Raw genomic sequence first — 18591 nt, 5'->3', positions numbered from 1 at the left:
TGCTTCTTTAATATGTAGGAACGGTAAGTGGATACTAATCAATGTAATAGGTATAGCTATGACAACTGTAATGGCAATCATACCTGCCCTACGTGCCTTATAGAACTGTCATATTAGTTGAATGATCCCATATATTCTGCTAACTATAACATGTAAACTATGATAAAATCTCACAGAAAAGACAATTCTACATCTAAAAAAGACATCTGAAAAATGGTGCATTTGCAAGCAACCAAAATTTTCATTTAATAATAATCTGAAAGTTCTCAGAAATCACTTCTGACCTTAATTTATGGATACCAATGGGAGATCTTTTCTACTCAGGGATTCCCTATTGGAACTTCCTCCATAAAAACGTCAGTTCTAATGGATTACTCTCTCAATCCCACTATTTCACAAGATGAGAGGGTAACTGTAAGAGGCCATGTAAAATTTCCTGTAGAAAAGACCAGTACTTTACAGGCTGACTTGCAGAGCACTTCGAAACAGAGTCTATTCATTACTCTGTTCATTAGTGAGATTTAGGCAAAATTTCTGCCATTTATTATGGCATATTTCATCAGCCCCACCTTTTCATATGTACTCAGTAATATTTTATGCATTTCTCTATATAATTTAAACCTTCCTCATTTACACAATTCCCTTTAACAAAGTGACCCAGATTAATATAGTCTAAAGACTAGACCCACAGACTTAAGACTTCACATGTAATTTGGAGGAAGTCAAATTCTTAAACTTGGCTCCTTAACAGAATGATGCATGGCAAGCAGGATAATGATTCCTGGAAGATATCGATCTCCTAATCCCCACAATCTGTGACTACATTACTTTACATGGCAAAGGAAGCTTTGCAGATGTGATGAAGATTAAGGACCTCAAGATGGGTAAACTAGCCTAAGCGATCCAGGTGGTCTCAATCTAGTCACAAGAGCCCTTAATAGAGGGAGGAGAAGGCAGAAGTGTGGGTCAGAGAAGGTGATGTAGGAAGGATGTGACCCTCTGTCGCTGGTTTTGAGGATGGAAGGAGAGGCCTCGAGTCAGGAAAGTTTCTTTCTGGGAGCAAGAAAAGGCAAGGAAGTGAGCTCTCCCATGGAAACTCCAGAAGGAACACAACCTGCCAACATCGAGGTTTTAGCCCAAGGAGACCCATGTTGGACTTCTAACCTAAACAACCATAACATGGTAAATGTTGTGGTGATTTGTTACAGCAACAACTAACAACTACACAGAGCACACCTACCTAATTCGGTTTAAATACTGAAACTAGTTAGAAGAGAATACTCTGGAACCCAGCTCCTGCCTGAAAATCACAGTTGTACCACTTGTCAGCTGTGTCAAGTGAAAATTATTAACCAACATCTTAGGTTTTCTCATCTGCAAAATGGAACAAATTATAGCACCAACCTCATAAGATTGAAGGACTAGATGAGTGACCTCGTATGAAGCACTTAAAATACTGTTTCTTATACAGCAGAAATGAAACGCATCTCAATGGCTGCTATTATTTCTTTTAATCAGTATCACTTTAACTTCTTTGTCAGTCATCCACAGAAAAATCACGATATCAACAGCCTTCAAAATGGACAAGGAAATAAGACCTTGCAAAATGATGTGTGTATGTATCTGAAAACAGTCCCCATAACCGACTCAGCTCCAGTAAGTGATTGTGGTTCTCCAAGAGTCATCCCCAAGAATGAGGACCAGATGGCCAAAGTCAAAGTGTCACCAAGATCTCCACTAAGCGAGAAATACTAACCACAGGGCCTGACAGAAAAAGGGCCCATCAAAAAGTAAGAGCTGTCTTATTAAAAATAATAGATGTAGCAAAATTAGTTTATACTGAAATTTGCCATAATTGCTATTTGTCAGCTTATTTGGTATTTATACCACACTTTCATTTACAAAAAACCTGCTCATTTCTTCACAATTAAAATTTCTATTTCACTTGGCCCCTGACTCATCAACATTTATGTAAATTGATATAACCTGGCTAAGCAATGATGATTCACATTATGAAACACAAAGATACAATTGGTGATTTCCATAAAGGGTACAGGTGGTGATTTCCGTAAAAAGTAGGGCTATAATAAAATGGTATAAATATTTTCTATTTCACAATTAATTCCATATTCTACGACAGTAGTGATAAAACTCAAAGAACAGCCACATGGCATCGGGAAAAAAAGGATAAAACAAAATCTTTTCATTCCATGGAGACTTTAAGTATAAACTTCTGTAAAGTGTTATAATAAAAATAAGGGCTTGGGTTGTTTTAAAAAACATTGAGTGGACTAACAAAATATATTATAACATAGTTCCTACAATTTTCTCCCCAGAAAAAGCAATAAACTTTAAGATTCCAAAACTACATAATCCTATCATTTAATTAAACGCTATTTTAAAAAAAATAGTTAAATATGTCCCAGCAACGGCAATGTACTGTTAGCCCCTCCAAAGAAAAACTTACAAGTAGTTACATAAAATGTATTGACGGAATAATTGTTTTTCTGCCCTTTCATTAGTTCAAGTTCTCAAAGACAACAGAATAGTAAGAACTACAAAAAATAACTTTTATCTGAAAAGTCATCAATAATCAATATTCCTCTCTCTTTAAAAGGTACTGAAGACCTTGGCTATCACGAGCAGACACCTGCAGGGAACAGCCCAAAAGACACCCAGTTCCTTTCTCCCCAACCTAAAGCTGCACATCAGTGGTGCTCTCTGAAAGGCTCAGCTGAGCTGACCCCATCATGAGTAGGTCCAAGCCATGCCCCCAAGAATTCCCCTAAATCTCTGCATCCAGATTCAAGTACACCTCCCTCCCACAACTTTACACGTAGGCTAAAATGGTTCTCCTTTATCTTATCCAACAAACATTGAGTAGTCCAAGTGATGTGTTTTGTGTGTGGCTATGTCCTCAAATGCAGTGTGTGTGCATGTATGTGCATATACATACACTCATGTACATATACATGCATGCATGCAGACACATGGGAGAGAGACCAAGAATCAAGATACAGGACAGGGTTACCAGTTCAAAAGCTCTCCAGGACCAGAAGTGGAATGTAATACATGAAACAGCTGGGTAACTTAACACCACCAGTAGAGGTTATTGCAAAAAGGAAAATATATACTCCATCAAAGAGCATTCAAATTCAACCTCAGAAAAACGGTGTTGGTCAAATCAAATACACTCACAGCTGGATTTCAGCAGAAGGGCCAGATTCAACCCTAACAGTGCAATAAACCTAACCAGTCATGTTATATTTTATTCCCTCTGAGCATGGCCAAGGGCTCTTAATTAGAAACTCCCCTGCTAGGGCCCCCAGGAATCACCAGGTCTTTGCCTAGGGACTGAAGATACAGAAGAAATTTGTGGTTTAAGATTAAATACTTACCACTTGAGCTCCCAGGAGTAGAATACTGAGATGCATCAAGGAATTTTCTAGGCGTAGGAAGGTTTGTAACATCAATCAGAGGAACAGGAGATGCATCTTTCATGTGGGAGCTGAAAGAGAAGAGTGGCTGTAGTTACTTATCATTTTCTCCAAAACCAGCTCAAGTCCCCACATGACAAACCCGTCCCTCATCACTTTCTTTCATGAGACCACTATGACTTTAAACATCTCCCAAGTATATTTCCAGTAAAGTGGGACAAACAAAGGTACATTCTAAGGGTTTCAAGTGCTTAATTGTTTTTTATTTTGTCTTTTCATTTTGATATTAGATTTAAAAATAAGTGTCCATCTTACAACCAAGTTATGCCATGCATTTTCAGCACCCTCTTTTGTTTCTGTATGAAATTAATTTACCAGCAAAGATATATCAAATGACATCATAATAACTGAATAAAGATTTAACAGCAGTTAAGTCTAGTGTAACTTGTGTTTTCTCGGGTGGAGTTGGGTTTTTTAACATATTCTGACAATGTGCTACATTTGGTTTTCTTCAAAAGGGGGTCATAAATTTCATGAAGTTAAGACTCACAACAATAAAAGATGATTTAAAGAATCTCAAACAGGTTAATTCAATATTTGATTATCCATTTCACCTTTTCCAAAAAGACCTACTCCCTCATCTTAATGATGAACTTTAGAATCTCCAAAATAATCCCATTAATTTTAAATGACACAAAGACTATAAAAAACAATTAAACTCTCAAGTTAATTTTCATTTATAGGTATATATTAAGTCTGAGAATGTAGGCAATACCAAAGCAAAGAACACCGGTGGCTTATCTTGCAGAAACCATCATCAAAACACATTGAGTCTACAACAGAAAAGCTTCTCTAAGTCTCCACGGGTAGAGAAATCAAGGCCACAGTTATGGGCTCTTTCCAACCCCAGCAAACAGTATCAAGATCACAGTTACCCAAGGAAGTGATTCTCAAAGTGGGTTGTAAACGGTTTCGGGCAAAGGCTGGGGGCGGGTGGTGGACAGGACCCAAACTGCAGAAAGCCTTTCTTGAATAGGATGGCAGGATATACACTGTTTTGAACATCTAACCCCCCCCCCCAATAGTGCTATATCCCCATCTCCCTTCTATACTCCCTTTGGAGCAAGAGCTAGGTAGGTATGTATTTTAACACTAGTGAAAAATAAACTCGTTCTTTCAAAAAAAAAAAACACTGGGGGGAAAAAAACTTTTGTTAAAGGGCAAAATTATCATACAAAGTATTATTTTTATCAAGGACTAATAATGTATGGGCCATTCCCTAGGGTCCCGATGGTAACTATGACAGTCACTGACTTCTCCCTTTTCACTTATTACAGGGATAGGGACTCATTAATCAAGTCCTGAACATGTATGTGCTCGGCACTGGGCTTGTCCTGAGGAACCAAGAATGACTAAGACATGAGCTCAACCGAACTCAGCCCATTTCCAATTGTTGGAATCACTGAGGACGCATATGAAACCTCAAGTGAGGTAAAAGATGAAAAGGAACAAAAATAGCAATTACCAGAAATTGAACTGACATAATTCCAGTAGCTCTTTTCCTGAAACACAGTTATAAGTTTCCATTTGCCTCAACTACCTTTAAGAATTCCAACAGTGTCTTCAAATCCACTGATTTGTCATAACAGTTTTGTCCATGTATAAAATCAACAAGGTTATGGATTTTTCCACTCATCTTTTATGTGTTACTTTCATTTTCCTCTTTTTTTTCCCTCTCTTCTACCTCATCCTCTTCCTGCATTTTACTCATAGTTGGAAAACCAGTGCTACACACCTCCCTAGCCCCTGGAAACACTTTCAGAGACAGGGTGATCAAGGACTTTATTGTGCTACTACTGAGTCCTTAAGAAAAAGTTCATTTCATATGGAAATATTTATAACATATTTTATATTTTTCCCCAAAAGTAGAAGAGTTATTTTGGAAAGCATAGCTAAATGAAGGTACGGATTAGCAGGCAAAGTCCGGTAGATAGCTGGAATACTGCCTGCCCAGCCTGCAAACAGAGCAGCACCATGAATGCATGTGTGTACACACAGCAACGAGCACATATGTGTAGGCAGAACATATGCATCTAAATATAGAGGTGCACATGAATCAGTTTAGATTAAAACCTACAATTATCTCCTTGGTTTTAACCTAAAAATATATTTCAGCTAAATATAGGGTGATATATGGCTTGCCATTTTAACTTTGAAAAACATAACCCACTGACTTTATTAGCAGAGCCAGAAGGGCTCTCCAACTCCATCAATAAACTTTTAGAAAGTCAATTTACAGCAAAACAATTTTCATAGACTCATCTCTCTTTCTAAAATTTTCCCTTGGGCTTCAATTTTCTCCTTTGTGAACACTAACCCAAAGGCAAGTATCTCTGGAAATGACTTTTGGTTTTTTTCTTATTCTTTTATGGGAGGACTTATTCTCCAGAGTTCAAGAGAAAGGACACACATCCAGTCTGTTAGTTAATACTGACAGGAAGCTTGGCAGAAAGGCATGTGCCTTCCACAATATCACGTGTAAACAGAGGGAGTTCAGTCTCTTTTCCGGGAGACAGAAAAGGCCTCTTGTCCCCCAACATGTGAGGTAAAGTTGAGAAAGAATTAACACCCTCTAAGGGTTTTGACTCTGTTAGGGAAGTATTTTTGAAAACACATAAAATGAAAATTAGATTGTTCTTTTCAAGTTTCTATTATGAATGCTCTCAACTGCTTTATTTTGAGAGAAATATTGACAGAAGTTATTCTTCTTAAATACATGACAAATCTTGATTTTAAATTCATTAAGAATCATTCGCAACAGTTGGGAAAAAAGACAGCAAAATGTACATTAAATCTTTCCCATTATAAGACAGTTGGCCCTCCCCACATTACTAATTGTTGATTGTGATTGAACATGATTTGCTATTTTATAACCATATGGTGGAAGAAAACAATAAAGCAAATTAAACTATACCAAAAACAACTAGCACTACCATCAATAACGCCAAGGACTTCGTTGTTAGAACCATCCAACCACTCAGCATCTAATTTTAAATGTGTTTTTCAGTATTCAAACCAGGAAAGGCTAATTTTTATATGTTTTAAAGAAGGATTAGAACTGCCATTTGCTTATTAAACCTTTGCTTTTTAATTACAAATGTATTCCTTCATTTGGTAAGAAATAAGACCAAATTATCCAAAATTTACAGCAGGAGTTCATTTGGATAGTTTGTCAAACTAACATTTGACAAAGGTGAGCTGAAATTTAAGTTGTAAATCTAGTATCTAATATATTCACTTCTATAACCCCAACAGCTGGCACAGTACCTGTCAAAGAACAAGTGCTCGTAAAAGTTGGTTAAATCAAACTGAGCTGAGAAATGTCTGTCAAAGATAATGTGCCCTTAGTAAGAAAATGTAACTGAATAATGAAACAGGAATGGCTGGCATAATAATTCTCTATGGTTCGAAGATCTGGCTGAACATACAGAAAAAATAATGAATAATTTAGAGGGTATAAAAGTCAAAAACAGTCATGGTCTCAAATGATAGACCAAGAGTGAAGACATGTAATGCAAAATAAAGTGCAGCTAAAATTCAAGCAGAGACAGAAGAGGGATGGAATGGGGACAGGGAGGAGGGTTAGAGGGAGAAGCAAGTAGGCAGAGGACAAGCGAAAGATTTAACAAAAGAAAACAGATACATGGAAATAAAAAAAAAACTTAAGGATCAAAGAGTTACACAGGAAATATAATGGAGTCAAGGACACTCTCATCAGGAAAACAAAAAGCACACAAAATCCACCTGTCTGAAATTTTCACCTCCACAGACTAGTAGCCAAGAAAACAAGGTCAAATCAAGTACTAACCCAAGATGCACACAATACGTAAACAGAATTAAGTCTTTTTAAAGAAACCTTATACTTCAGAAGCCATGGTTGAGCTGCATAAAGTATCTGTCTAGTAAAAACTATTTGTTGATATAGGTATTATAGGTTTTTACACCACCAAACTGTATACATGCTCTTTTTTTCAACATTCTTCAGATCATCCTAGTTTTCCTTTGTTACTGCAAACATTTTGCCATTTCATTAAAAAACAATTTTCAAATTAATTGTATAAACATATTACATGCTCATGGTGCAAACATTCTCAGTGCAGAGGGCATAAATAAGTCCTTTCTATGCCCCACCCCCCATATGTCCACTTGCCATGGGTAATTCCTTTTTTTTTTTTTTTTTAAGATTTATTTTTTTTTATGCATGCAAGAACTGGGGTAGAAGCCAGATGTGCGGGAGGGTGAGAGGATTCACCAGAGACAGAGTGGGGAACAGAATAGTCAGATTGACAGTGTTTCAGCAATGTCCTTCTGGAACATTCTATACACATGCAAACATACATCTGTATCTGAAGGATAATTTTTAAAATATACATCCTTTCAATTCTTACATAGATTTATATCATACATGCTATTTTTCAACCTGCTTGTTTGGGACCAAAGAATACATCTTAGAAATCTTCCCCTATGAGGACAAAGATTTTTATTTGTTTTAAGATCTACTATTACATGGCATGGGTATACCATAATTCATTTAACCAGACTTCTCCTGAAGCACATTTAAATTATCTATTTTTGTTGTTTTTGCCAACAATGTTTCAATGAAATCCAGACACAAATGTTTATGTGAAATCTTTTTTGTAGGACATGGACTTATAAAGTCTATTTTCTTCTATGCTAATAAAATTTTGATGTTATTTTTATATTCAGGTAGAATTTTTTTATATAGCAACAGGTAGGCATCTAAATACATCTTCCTGAAATAGCCAACTGTCTCAGTACAGGTTGCCTTCAATTCTCCATCATGCTGAATTACTGTTAAAACACACTAAAGTCCCATATAACCTGGAATCTGTTTTGAAACTCTTTCATTCCACCAACCTGATTTTCTGCCTGCATACTAATATTGTTTTGACTAAAGCAATTTTATAATATTTCAGTGCTACATAAGAAAAAGCTCTTTAATCATCTTAATTTCAATGACTCACACATGTATTCTTCCTTGTCTGAGTTTTTAAAAAACTCAGCTGATATAACATATATAACGTTATATAACATATAACATATAAAAGCCTTACTCCAAAAATTTATGTACCGTTGTATACTAATAGTAAATCAACACAATTTTATTTTTAAAAATAAATGAAATAAAAACTCAACTGAGATTTATCTGAGACTGTCATCTTTATGAGCGAAAAACATAGGTTTCCCCATTTAGTTAGGTCCTTTCCAGATTCTCCAAATACATTTTTACTATTTCCACATAGGCATCTACCCTTCATTTGTTAATCTACCAGTTGTCTATTTCTACTTCAAAAATGTCTTGTTATGTATGTGCCCTCATAGGACTTCTTTGCTTCCTCTAGTAGACATTTGTTCTTGGGAGTTTCTGGATACCAACAATCAATAACAATCTTGTACTTGGAGATACACTTCATGGTCTGGGTCAAAGCAAGAGGGAAAGAAGATCCAGCTTCCTAGTATAAAAGATGAAGGAGGCCAGACATGTCCCAGACTCAACAAACTGGGTGCTCCCACCCAGGGCTTTGAATCTGGAGGGGATAAAGGGAAGATGCAGTGACATGTAGACATCATTTATAGGTACATGAAAGATCCAGCTGCAGGCACACGGTGCTGGCAGGGCAGCAACCCCAGTGTGCCCCTCCTGTGGTTCAGCTGCTCTATGTCCCGTGACCCTGCTGGATGTCAGAGGCTGATCATGCAGACTTCCTTCCCCTTCCCTCAGAGTGTAGGAATCATCAACTCGACAATAAATTTCTTCCCTTGTTTTAGTTCCCAACACTGATTTTTGCAATTTGCAATCAAGAATGTTGGCTAACGTCCTTTGTAATAGAATGTTTTCGTTCCTTCTGTCTTGTCTTGTGATTTTGCAGTGTGGAAATACTGAAATATACATATCTAAGTTAATAAACACACAACTAAATGAATTAAATATTTGTTTCTATTAAAATCCAGAACAATTTCTGACTTACCTAAAGCAAGAACTTAACATTCCTTTCTATTTTCTACCTGTCCAAATTCCCCAGTATAATGTAGGGATAAAATTTCAGTTCACTATATTCTTTGGCCATAGACCTTGTTCAAAAACAGTTTATAAGCTTTTCACCTTACAAAAATATTTGCCATTTATTTATATGCAAATTTACCTATTTTTTAGATGAGTTAGAAATGAAGCTTTATTGTAGGTGATAGTAAGTGCAGGCAGATTTAGGGAGAATGGTGCCACAAATTTACATATTAATGGTGTCTAGTCTTTGCGGTAGTTTTAAATTACCTACTTATTGTTCTCAAGTGGTTGAATTTAGTTTATATCTTAGAGTGCATCTCTGAGTATTTTCCTTAGAAAAAGAACATTAGTGTTTTGGTTCTTGTTGTTAATTTATATCTGAGACTGTCTCTCCGCTGCCTTTGCATATCAATATGTACTTGGCCAGGTAGAGAAATCTTTGGTCCAAGTTCTTCCCCATTCAACACGTTGTAGACTGTGTTGCGCTGTCATCTGGTATTTTGTGCTCGGCAAATTCTGGTGAGCTGAATTTTCGCTTCTTTTTTGTGTATCAGGACAAGGTTTAACTGCATACAAGAGAAGAGCCCAGTAACAGTGGCCTGAGCAGAAACAAGTTTTCCTTCTTGTCATATACAAGATGTAAGCTATTCAGGGCTGTAACAGAGGCACTGTGTCCACTAATGGAGTAGAAGATCTGGGTTCCATCCTAAGGTCACCTAGGGGCCAAGATGGTTTAATGGCACCAATTCGTGCTCTAATCTGAAAGGAAGGGCAAGGGAGCGTAAAAGAATGAGTATACCAGGTAGGTAGGCACCTCAAGAATTTTGCTATGAGCCCCGGTTCAACATCTTGCAGGCAGAAGTCTCACTAATCACCATTAGCTATATAAGAGGATGGAAAATGTAACTTTTTGCTGGGCATCTAGCCACCAAAAACAAAAGGGTTTTCATTAAAAGCGAAGGAGAGAATGGACAGTGGGTGGGCAAATAATCATCTCTGTCAGAGCAGATAGCACAATTTGTCTTCCTGATGCTTAGAGAATTTGCCTTTGAAGTTCACAGAAATTCCTTCTTCCTATCACTGCTTTTTACCTTGAATCCCTCTGATGTGCAGACTAAGGTCTTTTTTCTATTGAAGTATGCTTCTTATTTACACTGTACTTACTGCTCTGTTCCTCTCTGTATTGGTGTGCTAGGGATGCCACAATGAAGTCTCACAGACTCAGGGGTCTGCACAACAAATTCATTTTCTCACAGCTCAGCTGACTGTCCAAGATCAAGATGCTGACAGGGTTGGTCTCCTTTGAGTCCTCTCTCCTTGGCTGGTGGAAGGCTGTGTTGTCGCTGTGTCTTCACACAGTCTTCCCTCTGTGAGGGGCTCTGTCCTGATTCCTTCCTCACTCAGACACTAGTCATACTGGGGTAGGGTCCACCCTAATGGCCTCCTTTGAACTTATTTACCTCTTGAAAGATCTGATCTCCAAATACAGTCATATTCTGAGGTGCTGGGAATTAAGGTTTCAATATTTGGATTTCAGGAGGATGCAATTCAGTCCATATTATCTTTTTCTTGTCACTCTGTGGAACATCTAAAATCACCATTCTCCATCTCTCATTCCTTATCTTTCTTTCATTAGCTTGTCTTTTCCACTTTATGATGAGGAAAGCTTTCCCTCCTTATCAGGGATTCAACTCTTGTCTCTAATGCTTTTTAGCCAAGACTTCAATTTTTCTACTTTAATTTTCCTTGCATTTTGTTAGCTCGTGTAGCATGTACCCCTATTCCATTCTGATAGCGCCCCATTACTTCATGGAAGCTCATGCTTGCTAGATACAAGCACAAAACTTCAGTCGTGGTAACAATAAACACTTATTTTGGTGATGGTGGGTCCAGGCAGGCAGTTTAGCTGAGCTTCTCCAGGTCTCTCATCACCCTGAGGCCAATGCCACCACGATAAAGGCAGAGGCACATGTGAGCAAGGCCACTGGCATATGCACATTTCAAGACCCACCTTGCACTGCACATGCTGACAATATGAAAAATTCAAACTCAAAGGCCAGGAAACACAAAAGGAGTGATTATTTTGATCATCTCATCTATAGTATCATCTTGTATCTTTTCAAAAACCTTCAGCTTTAAGCCTCCTAAATTTTTCATATATTGCTTTAAAAAATTTTTTTCTCAGAAAAATGTTCTTCTCTGAGATCTCAAGGTAAGGCTGACTGTCCCTTATGCTAGAGGATATTCCCACAGGACTCGGAGTTTTGTTTGTTTTATTGTGTTTATTAAGTCTTGCACGGAAAGAAATTTACCCAGACCTGCCATTTATTCACCACCAGACACTGTAGGGAATTTCCCGGGCACTGCCCTTGTCCACTCCTCTCGGAAAAGGTACTGACAGTTATTCTATTTACATCCACTCTTGAAATCTCAGGGACATACCCCGTAGCTCAATTTGCATGTGGGAGTTTATTTAGTGCCCATCTGCATAACAGAGATAGAAACATTCTCTGCTAGGGACTCTGAGTGAACAAAAGCATCACCTGTGAAGTTGGCAATTTTTGTCTCAACAGGACAGAAGACGAAAGGCTTCATGCACTGCTTCTAGCACTCTGTCTGCAGGTGGATGACAAAGCACGAACACGTGTATTTCAGCAAAGTGTTAAAGTGTCCTCTGAAAAAAGAACTTACGCCTATTTTAAAGGAATGTTGAAAAGACATATGGTGCACAGATATCTAATACATGCTTATAACGCCAATATTCTTAAGGTTGAGCTTTATTTCCTACCATCTCTACTTATCTTCTAAGTGTCTTGAGTTCAGCTGGCCCTTAAATGTAGAACTATGCCACGATCAGCACAGGGATAAAAGAAAAGTGTTTTCTCTGAACTTCTATTGAACTAGGCCAGACGGAGGACTGTCTACAGCTCAACACAACCCTAAGTAACAAAGAAACTCATAAGTGCAGTTCAGACACTTGTATTTCTTCACTAGGCCGACTTCATTGTCCAGTTTAAGGATTTTTTTCACTTCCTTCTGACATATATATAGTATCTCTGATCCAGTATATTGAAGGCCCACAGTAAATGCTTCTCGTTTGTTTTTGTTTTGTTTTGTTTTTTTTTTTCTTTTTACATAAGAGGATTGTAATAAACATACAACAAAGGAATGAGGGACTCAGTGTCAACCTTTCAAAACACAGTATTTGTTATTCGTTATTCTATAACCATCTTAGTTTCACAGACAGTATGCGAAAAAAGAAAAGTAAAATAACTGCAACCATATTCTGAGAAACAAGAGTCTTTAAAACATTACATTGCTACAAATATTGTAGTGAAGAGCCTCTGACCAACCTCATTCTCCCTTTCTCCTTGGTCCGCTGCACAACTCTGCTGGTAGACTTGATGTACAGATGCCGGTGCAGTTCGTCTATGAGGACCAAGTGGAGGTTCATCTTCTTGCTGTGAAGCTCCAACCGAAGGTCACTCAGACCTTCCACCTGGAGCAGGGGGCCCTCCAAAGATTCAACTGCACACACCTGAAATAAAAGAAAAATTGATTTAAGTGTAAGTAAAAGGGCCTCCCCTGGTGGTGCAGTGGTTGAGCGCTGGGCTGCGAGGCTGCCCACAGCCTCTGCAGCGCCGGTTCGATCCCCGGCCACCGGCGAGGGTCCCACAAAAAAAAAAATTAAAAAAAAAAGTGTGAGAAATCTAGCAATATTATAAATGAGATTTTTTCAAAAGCTGTTATCAAAAGGAATTTTGCGAACCTTCTCAGTAAGCATGGGGCTTTGCAGAATATAATGGGGATAGGCCTGGCTGGACTCTTGAAAGGCTCAACTACTAAGACAGTGCTGAAGAAAGCGATCTTGACAAGTATAAATATGAAGGCACATGAAGCACAACAGAGCTGTATGCACTATTTACCCCACATGCATGATCCATGGACACACACGAAATGACTCCCTGAAGACACATCATTCCTAGTCTCACAAGAACTCCATGTACTAATGGCTTCAATCTAGGTCTAGCCAGTAGCCTTTTCAAACTAATAAATAAAAGCATGCTATATAAAACCTAATCCTTATGGTGACCATGTGTCAGGCCTCTCTTGCTCGCTCCTGTATGTTTTTCATATGAATGCCACAGTGCACAACAACAGTCATTATCTCTCCTTGACCAGATTCCATTTGATACAAGAAATTGGTTTCAAATGGTAAATAGAAGAGAAAATATAAGGAGAGAAGACAGCCCTGGCCGAAGGTACAAGTGGGGAGATTCTAAGACAAAAAAGGGTTGGAGGAATAAAGATGGTGTATACGAGTAGAGATGAGGGCCTCAGGGAACATGGAGTGACTCACGATGAAACCGGTGTCAACTACCAAGGAAAACAACAAAAAATAGACCACATGTGTGATATGATCCCATTTATCCCTGTATTTTATGTCTTCCTGTGTATATAAAGAGCTTGTGTAATGAAAAACACAGTGAGGAATCTTGCTGCATTCCTTAGCAGAAATAAATGGAGAAACAAAGAATGAAACAATAGAGGAGAGAGAAAACGTAGGGGAAAGAGCCCCACACCATGCTCCCTGCAAGGACTGACACCCTGACCATTCCCTGTTTAGGTTATACTGCTAAATATCCCTTCTATGTGCAGATAAAAGCAATAGCTAATACTCTGGGGAGAAAACATTTAGTGTAATTATGGATATAAACATGATCCTCAGCAAGTACCCCAAAGCCCCAAATAGTGAACGTCATGACACATACGGCACCCACAGACGCTGAGCATGGGTCTACACTAGAAGATCAGTCCTCTAGGAGCTGTGGATAGTGACTCCAGAAAACTTTTTAGCTGCCAAATGCAAACATGCTGAGGTGGGGAGGAAAATGCAATGTGTTACCCTCAAACACATCACTTGTTTTGTGAGAGGCTATAATCAAACGTCAGGAGCAAATAAGTTTCTGAGTTAACCAAGAAAGAATCAAGGAATGAAAGAGTGACAAGCCCTGGGCCAGCTCTGCCCTCTGAAGCCTGCAGGTTCATTTTCACGCCGCCTTGCCACTGCCCCCGCCATGGGAGCCCCTGGGCCGTGTGCAGCTGCCAGCCACTCCAAATGGAAAGGCAGCCTCACAAAATGACCAAAGTGTCCCCACGGAGGAAAAACAACAACAAATTCATTTACACTTATGCTCTAAAATGGATTTTAACTCAGGTCTCTAGCAGAGAAAAGAGGATGCATTAACCTTTAGTGACATCGAGATCCAGAAAATGAAAAATAATTTGGTAAACCACTGGCCCATCATGTAGCCTTAGCCCTTAAGGTAATTAAATCCAGCTGAGATATTTAAGCTTAAAAACCACCCACTGCACATCCACACTCCATTTGTTTGCAGGAATTTGCATGAAGATTTTTAACCCAAAAGGCTCACATTGCAAATGCAAAATTATATGACCATGTCAACTTCCAAAGTCATTTTTTAATGTAAATAAAGCACTTAGCACAGTGCCTGATACATACCGAAACCCACTGAAATTATTTTTAACTGAACCTACCTATTATGTGGGGAGAGAAACCTCTGAGGGTATTTCTAATATGTCTCCATGCTGCATTTTTAGTAAAGTGCTGTATCCTTCATGGAACCACAATAACCATTCAGATGACAAATTTTCTAAGTGTTTCCTTAACCCACAATATAAGCACAGGGAACATATATCTAATTGAGAGTTGTCTTACAACTGAAAAAAGTTCGAAAGCCTTACCACAAAGAGAAAGAAAATAGTCTTTTGTTCCTATAAGAAAAGACAGTGCTTTATTTTCTGACCTTCACTTATTACAACTCTATTTATAAGGCTATAATTATGGACACTAGAAGGTCACAGTATTCCCCGACTCTAACCTTACTAAGTGGTACTCAAAACAATTTAAAGAAAATAATTGTCAATGTAACATTTGATCTCTAGAACATCAGCTTAGAAATCTGACATTTATCTTATCTGGCTTTTAGTGGCTTGTGCCATAAAGTTTATATATAAAGGAAAATTTGATGAGACAGCTAATAACCAACCCAACAGGTCAATGCCTGATAGTCATTTCTATAGACTTTACTTGAATAGAAATTAAATATACACCAACAATGAGAAATGAGCATTGCTAGTGATAAAAATACAACTAAAGAATTTTTTAAGGTCTCAGAAGCGATCACTTCAAAGATTATTTCACTACTACCCAAGTTTAATGACTACAGAGCACTTTTTAAATAAAACCTGATGAAACACCAAGAGGAATTCCAGGGATGCAGTTGGGATAAAGTAGACAGCAACAGAATCATTCTATGGGTTAGTGGCTCTGAGAAATAAGCAAAATTGGGTGCCAAGTATGATACAACATTGAATAATGTCACGAATATTTATTAAAATTACAAGACAAGACAGACGAAAGATCAAATCAACAGCACACCAGATGGTTAAATACTGTCTATGCATCTACTCACATATTGAATGCCATACATTGGGCCCCAAATCATCTCAAATATCTCTTAAAACTCCCAGGGAAGCCACACCATTTATGAAAGGTGGATTACTACATAATGTGTCATTTAAACACATTTTGAATTTTTCTAACATTAAGACTCAAAAATAGTTGTGGGGGGAGGTGAGAAATATATTACTAGCAGGGATATTTTTCACAGTACTGCCTATTATTTAACAGAGCACTGCTATTCTGCTTAACACAGCTGGAAACTACTCGTTTTCAGTTGTAAAACAGCTTACTTGCCTGTACGAATATGTATGTCCATTAGGATTATGAAAATAAATAACAAGTTTTAACCCATTATATTGAACAGGATAACAATGAGTTGCTATAGAAACTTGTCCTGTAAGAAAAATATTTCCATAACTCAAAACATAGGTTAAAAGTATAGTTCAAATGTGCAACAGGGTGGTCCCCAGGAAAGGGGGAGGTTCCCTGCCCCACCCAAGGGAGGGTGGAGCTGAGCAGGAAGGGGAGAAGCTGAAGAAGAGACTAAGGAAGGAAGCAGGATGGAGCCAGGAGACCTGGAGGAGGCGCATGGAGCCTAGAGACACGTAAAGAAACTGCGCTTGTCTTTTGGTCGTGGACTGGGTGACACAGATGTAGGTGAGATCTGTGGGGAGGTGACAATGGCAGCTTTTATCTTGATGTTGATTTTGCTCTTTTCCTTCCGGGCTTGTCCGGTTGTTTGTGACCCTTTTCTGTGGGTCCCCACTGGAAGATGCTTTAGACTTGTAGCAGGCTTTGGGGCCTTGTTCTGGGCCGATCCCATATGGATGGAGTTTTACCCACGAGGGGACGGGTAACTTTGGGTGCTTCATTTAGAAACTAGACTCTTTGCCTTACCTGTATTGTTTCCTAGTTTTATTAAAGATCCTTCCCATTAGTCTCATGTGTTTTGTGTTGATGCGGCGGATGGCCGAACCCATTTAGAATAGGCAGGTTTGCGGGGTTTGGGCTGCCCCTCTCCCTGTCCTATAACAAATGTACATCATTAAGAACTGTCTAATGTTTTTAAAAATCTACTTTGGGTGGAGAAATAAGTCTACAACAAAGGAAACATCTGTAATAAGAAACTACAGTGCCCTTAAGTTTTCTCTCCCAAATATTTTTTCTCAATTTCATTTCAGTTTAAATTAGATTTCCCAGTTAAGTGTTTGTCTTCTATCAATCTTACTTAAGCTGATCTGTTCAAAAATATCTTGTTTTGTTGTTTTCACATGAACCAATGGAAATGTTCTTGCAGAACATCCAAGTCAGCCATGCTCAACACCTTCTTCGTTGAAGAAATACTGGGAAAGAAACTACTGATTTTTTTTTTTTAAAGTGGGAGAGGCAAGACCCAGAAAGATATATGACATGAGTAACTGTTTCTAAATAGAATTAAGGTTCAAGCCAAAAAAGAAGAAACACTAAAAGTAAACAAAAACCCAACCTGATAACCAAACCATCTGCTTGCTAATAAAAACCGCTTCCTTTGGCAACAATGCTCCCTCAAGAAAGCAAATGCATTGCCACTATTGAGTCCAAAACAAATATTTTCTTCAAGGCTGCAGTAATTACATGGTTCCAAAATGTTTTATCACTTTCCAATAGATCAGTATGTCTCCCTGAAGGAAGTATTCTTCCAGGCAGACAACATAATGGTTCTGAACATGTTGCCTTAATCCAACTTGCAGATGCAGTAAAATGACAAAATTAGGCTATTACAGAGAATCGGTACCTTTCTCCCCTCTTGTATGTATATAGGACATCAAAAGTTAAACAAGTTTTTAAACAATCTCAACTACAGAACACCCAAATTCTTTGGCTTGGGGCTACATAAACATACCATGGAGCCAGAGATGACTTAATGCCCAGGTCACTGGTGTGCTGCCACTCTACCTGGGGAGTCCCACTGGTAGCTTCAACCCTGCTCTTCAACATGTCCCCCACTCCCATCACAGCGCTCCTTCAGGGTCAGGGAGCCCTAAAGGGTCACAAGAAGTTCTCCCTGCGATGCAGAGTAATTTCTACCCTGCACAAGTGTCACCAAGAGTCCAAGATCATTCACTTACCAAATATTTTCATTTTGCTCTGCCCTATTTCCCAAAGCAGAAACGTTATTCTTTATTAGACAGGAATTGATATACTAAAGCCTAGAGGGAAAAAACCCAGAATATCTTCCATGTATTAATTTGAAATCTGACAATATGAAACTAATTTTACAACTCAAAAAGTATCAGGTCTAGGCTCATACATATATTTCAATCTAATAATTTCATGAAAGTATGAACCACCCAGGTGCTTTTCGTAAAACATTGTGGTCCTTAGCGAACCCTACATACTTAATTGCAAGGGAAACCAGAAATAATAATTTTTAAGAGAATATAGTCCATGGATGTGATGTGAAACCACAAACATGTGAGCCTAATCCTGTAGGGTCACAAAAAATTATGTTAAATATAATCTTGATAGCATCATCCACTCAACCTGTTTATAGCATAACACCAGTCACCGCAAGAGACATAAGTAGAGGATAACTAAGGCTG

The 18591-nt window shown here is 38.2% G+C and overlaps 1 protein-coding gene across 1 annotated transcript in view; it reads right to left on the bottom strand.

Annotated features, from left to right (window-relative positions):
* The window catches only part of EXOC4 (exocyst complex component 4), a gene marked incomplete at both ends in the record, with an annotated part of 653799 nt that overhangs the window by 593813 nt on the left and 41395 nt on the right, over nucleotides 1-18591 (bottom strand). The window contains 2 exons of the mRNA XM_084230488.1: nucleotides 3399-3508; nucleotides 12876-13060. Of these exons, the coding sequence (XP_084086614.1) occupies nucleotides 3399-3508; nucleotides 12876-13060 (295 nt within the window). The remainder of the gene's footprint in view (nucleotides 1-3398; nucleotides 3509-12875; nucleotides 13061-18591) is intronic.

Source organism: Talpa europaea, assembly GCF_964194135.1.
Source record: "Talpa europaea genome assembly, chromosome: 3".
Lineage (NCBI taxonomy): Eukaryota > Metazoa > Chordata > Mammalia > Eulipotyphla > Talpidae > Talpa > Talpa europaea.
The sequence above is the reverse complement of the archived record's forward strand: the minus strand, read 5'-3'. Positions and strand labels throughout refer to the sequence as shown.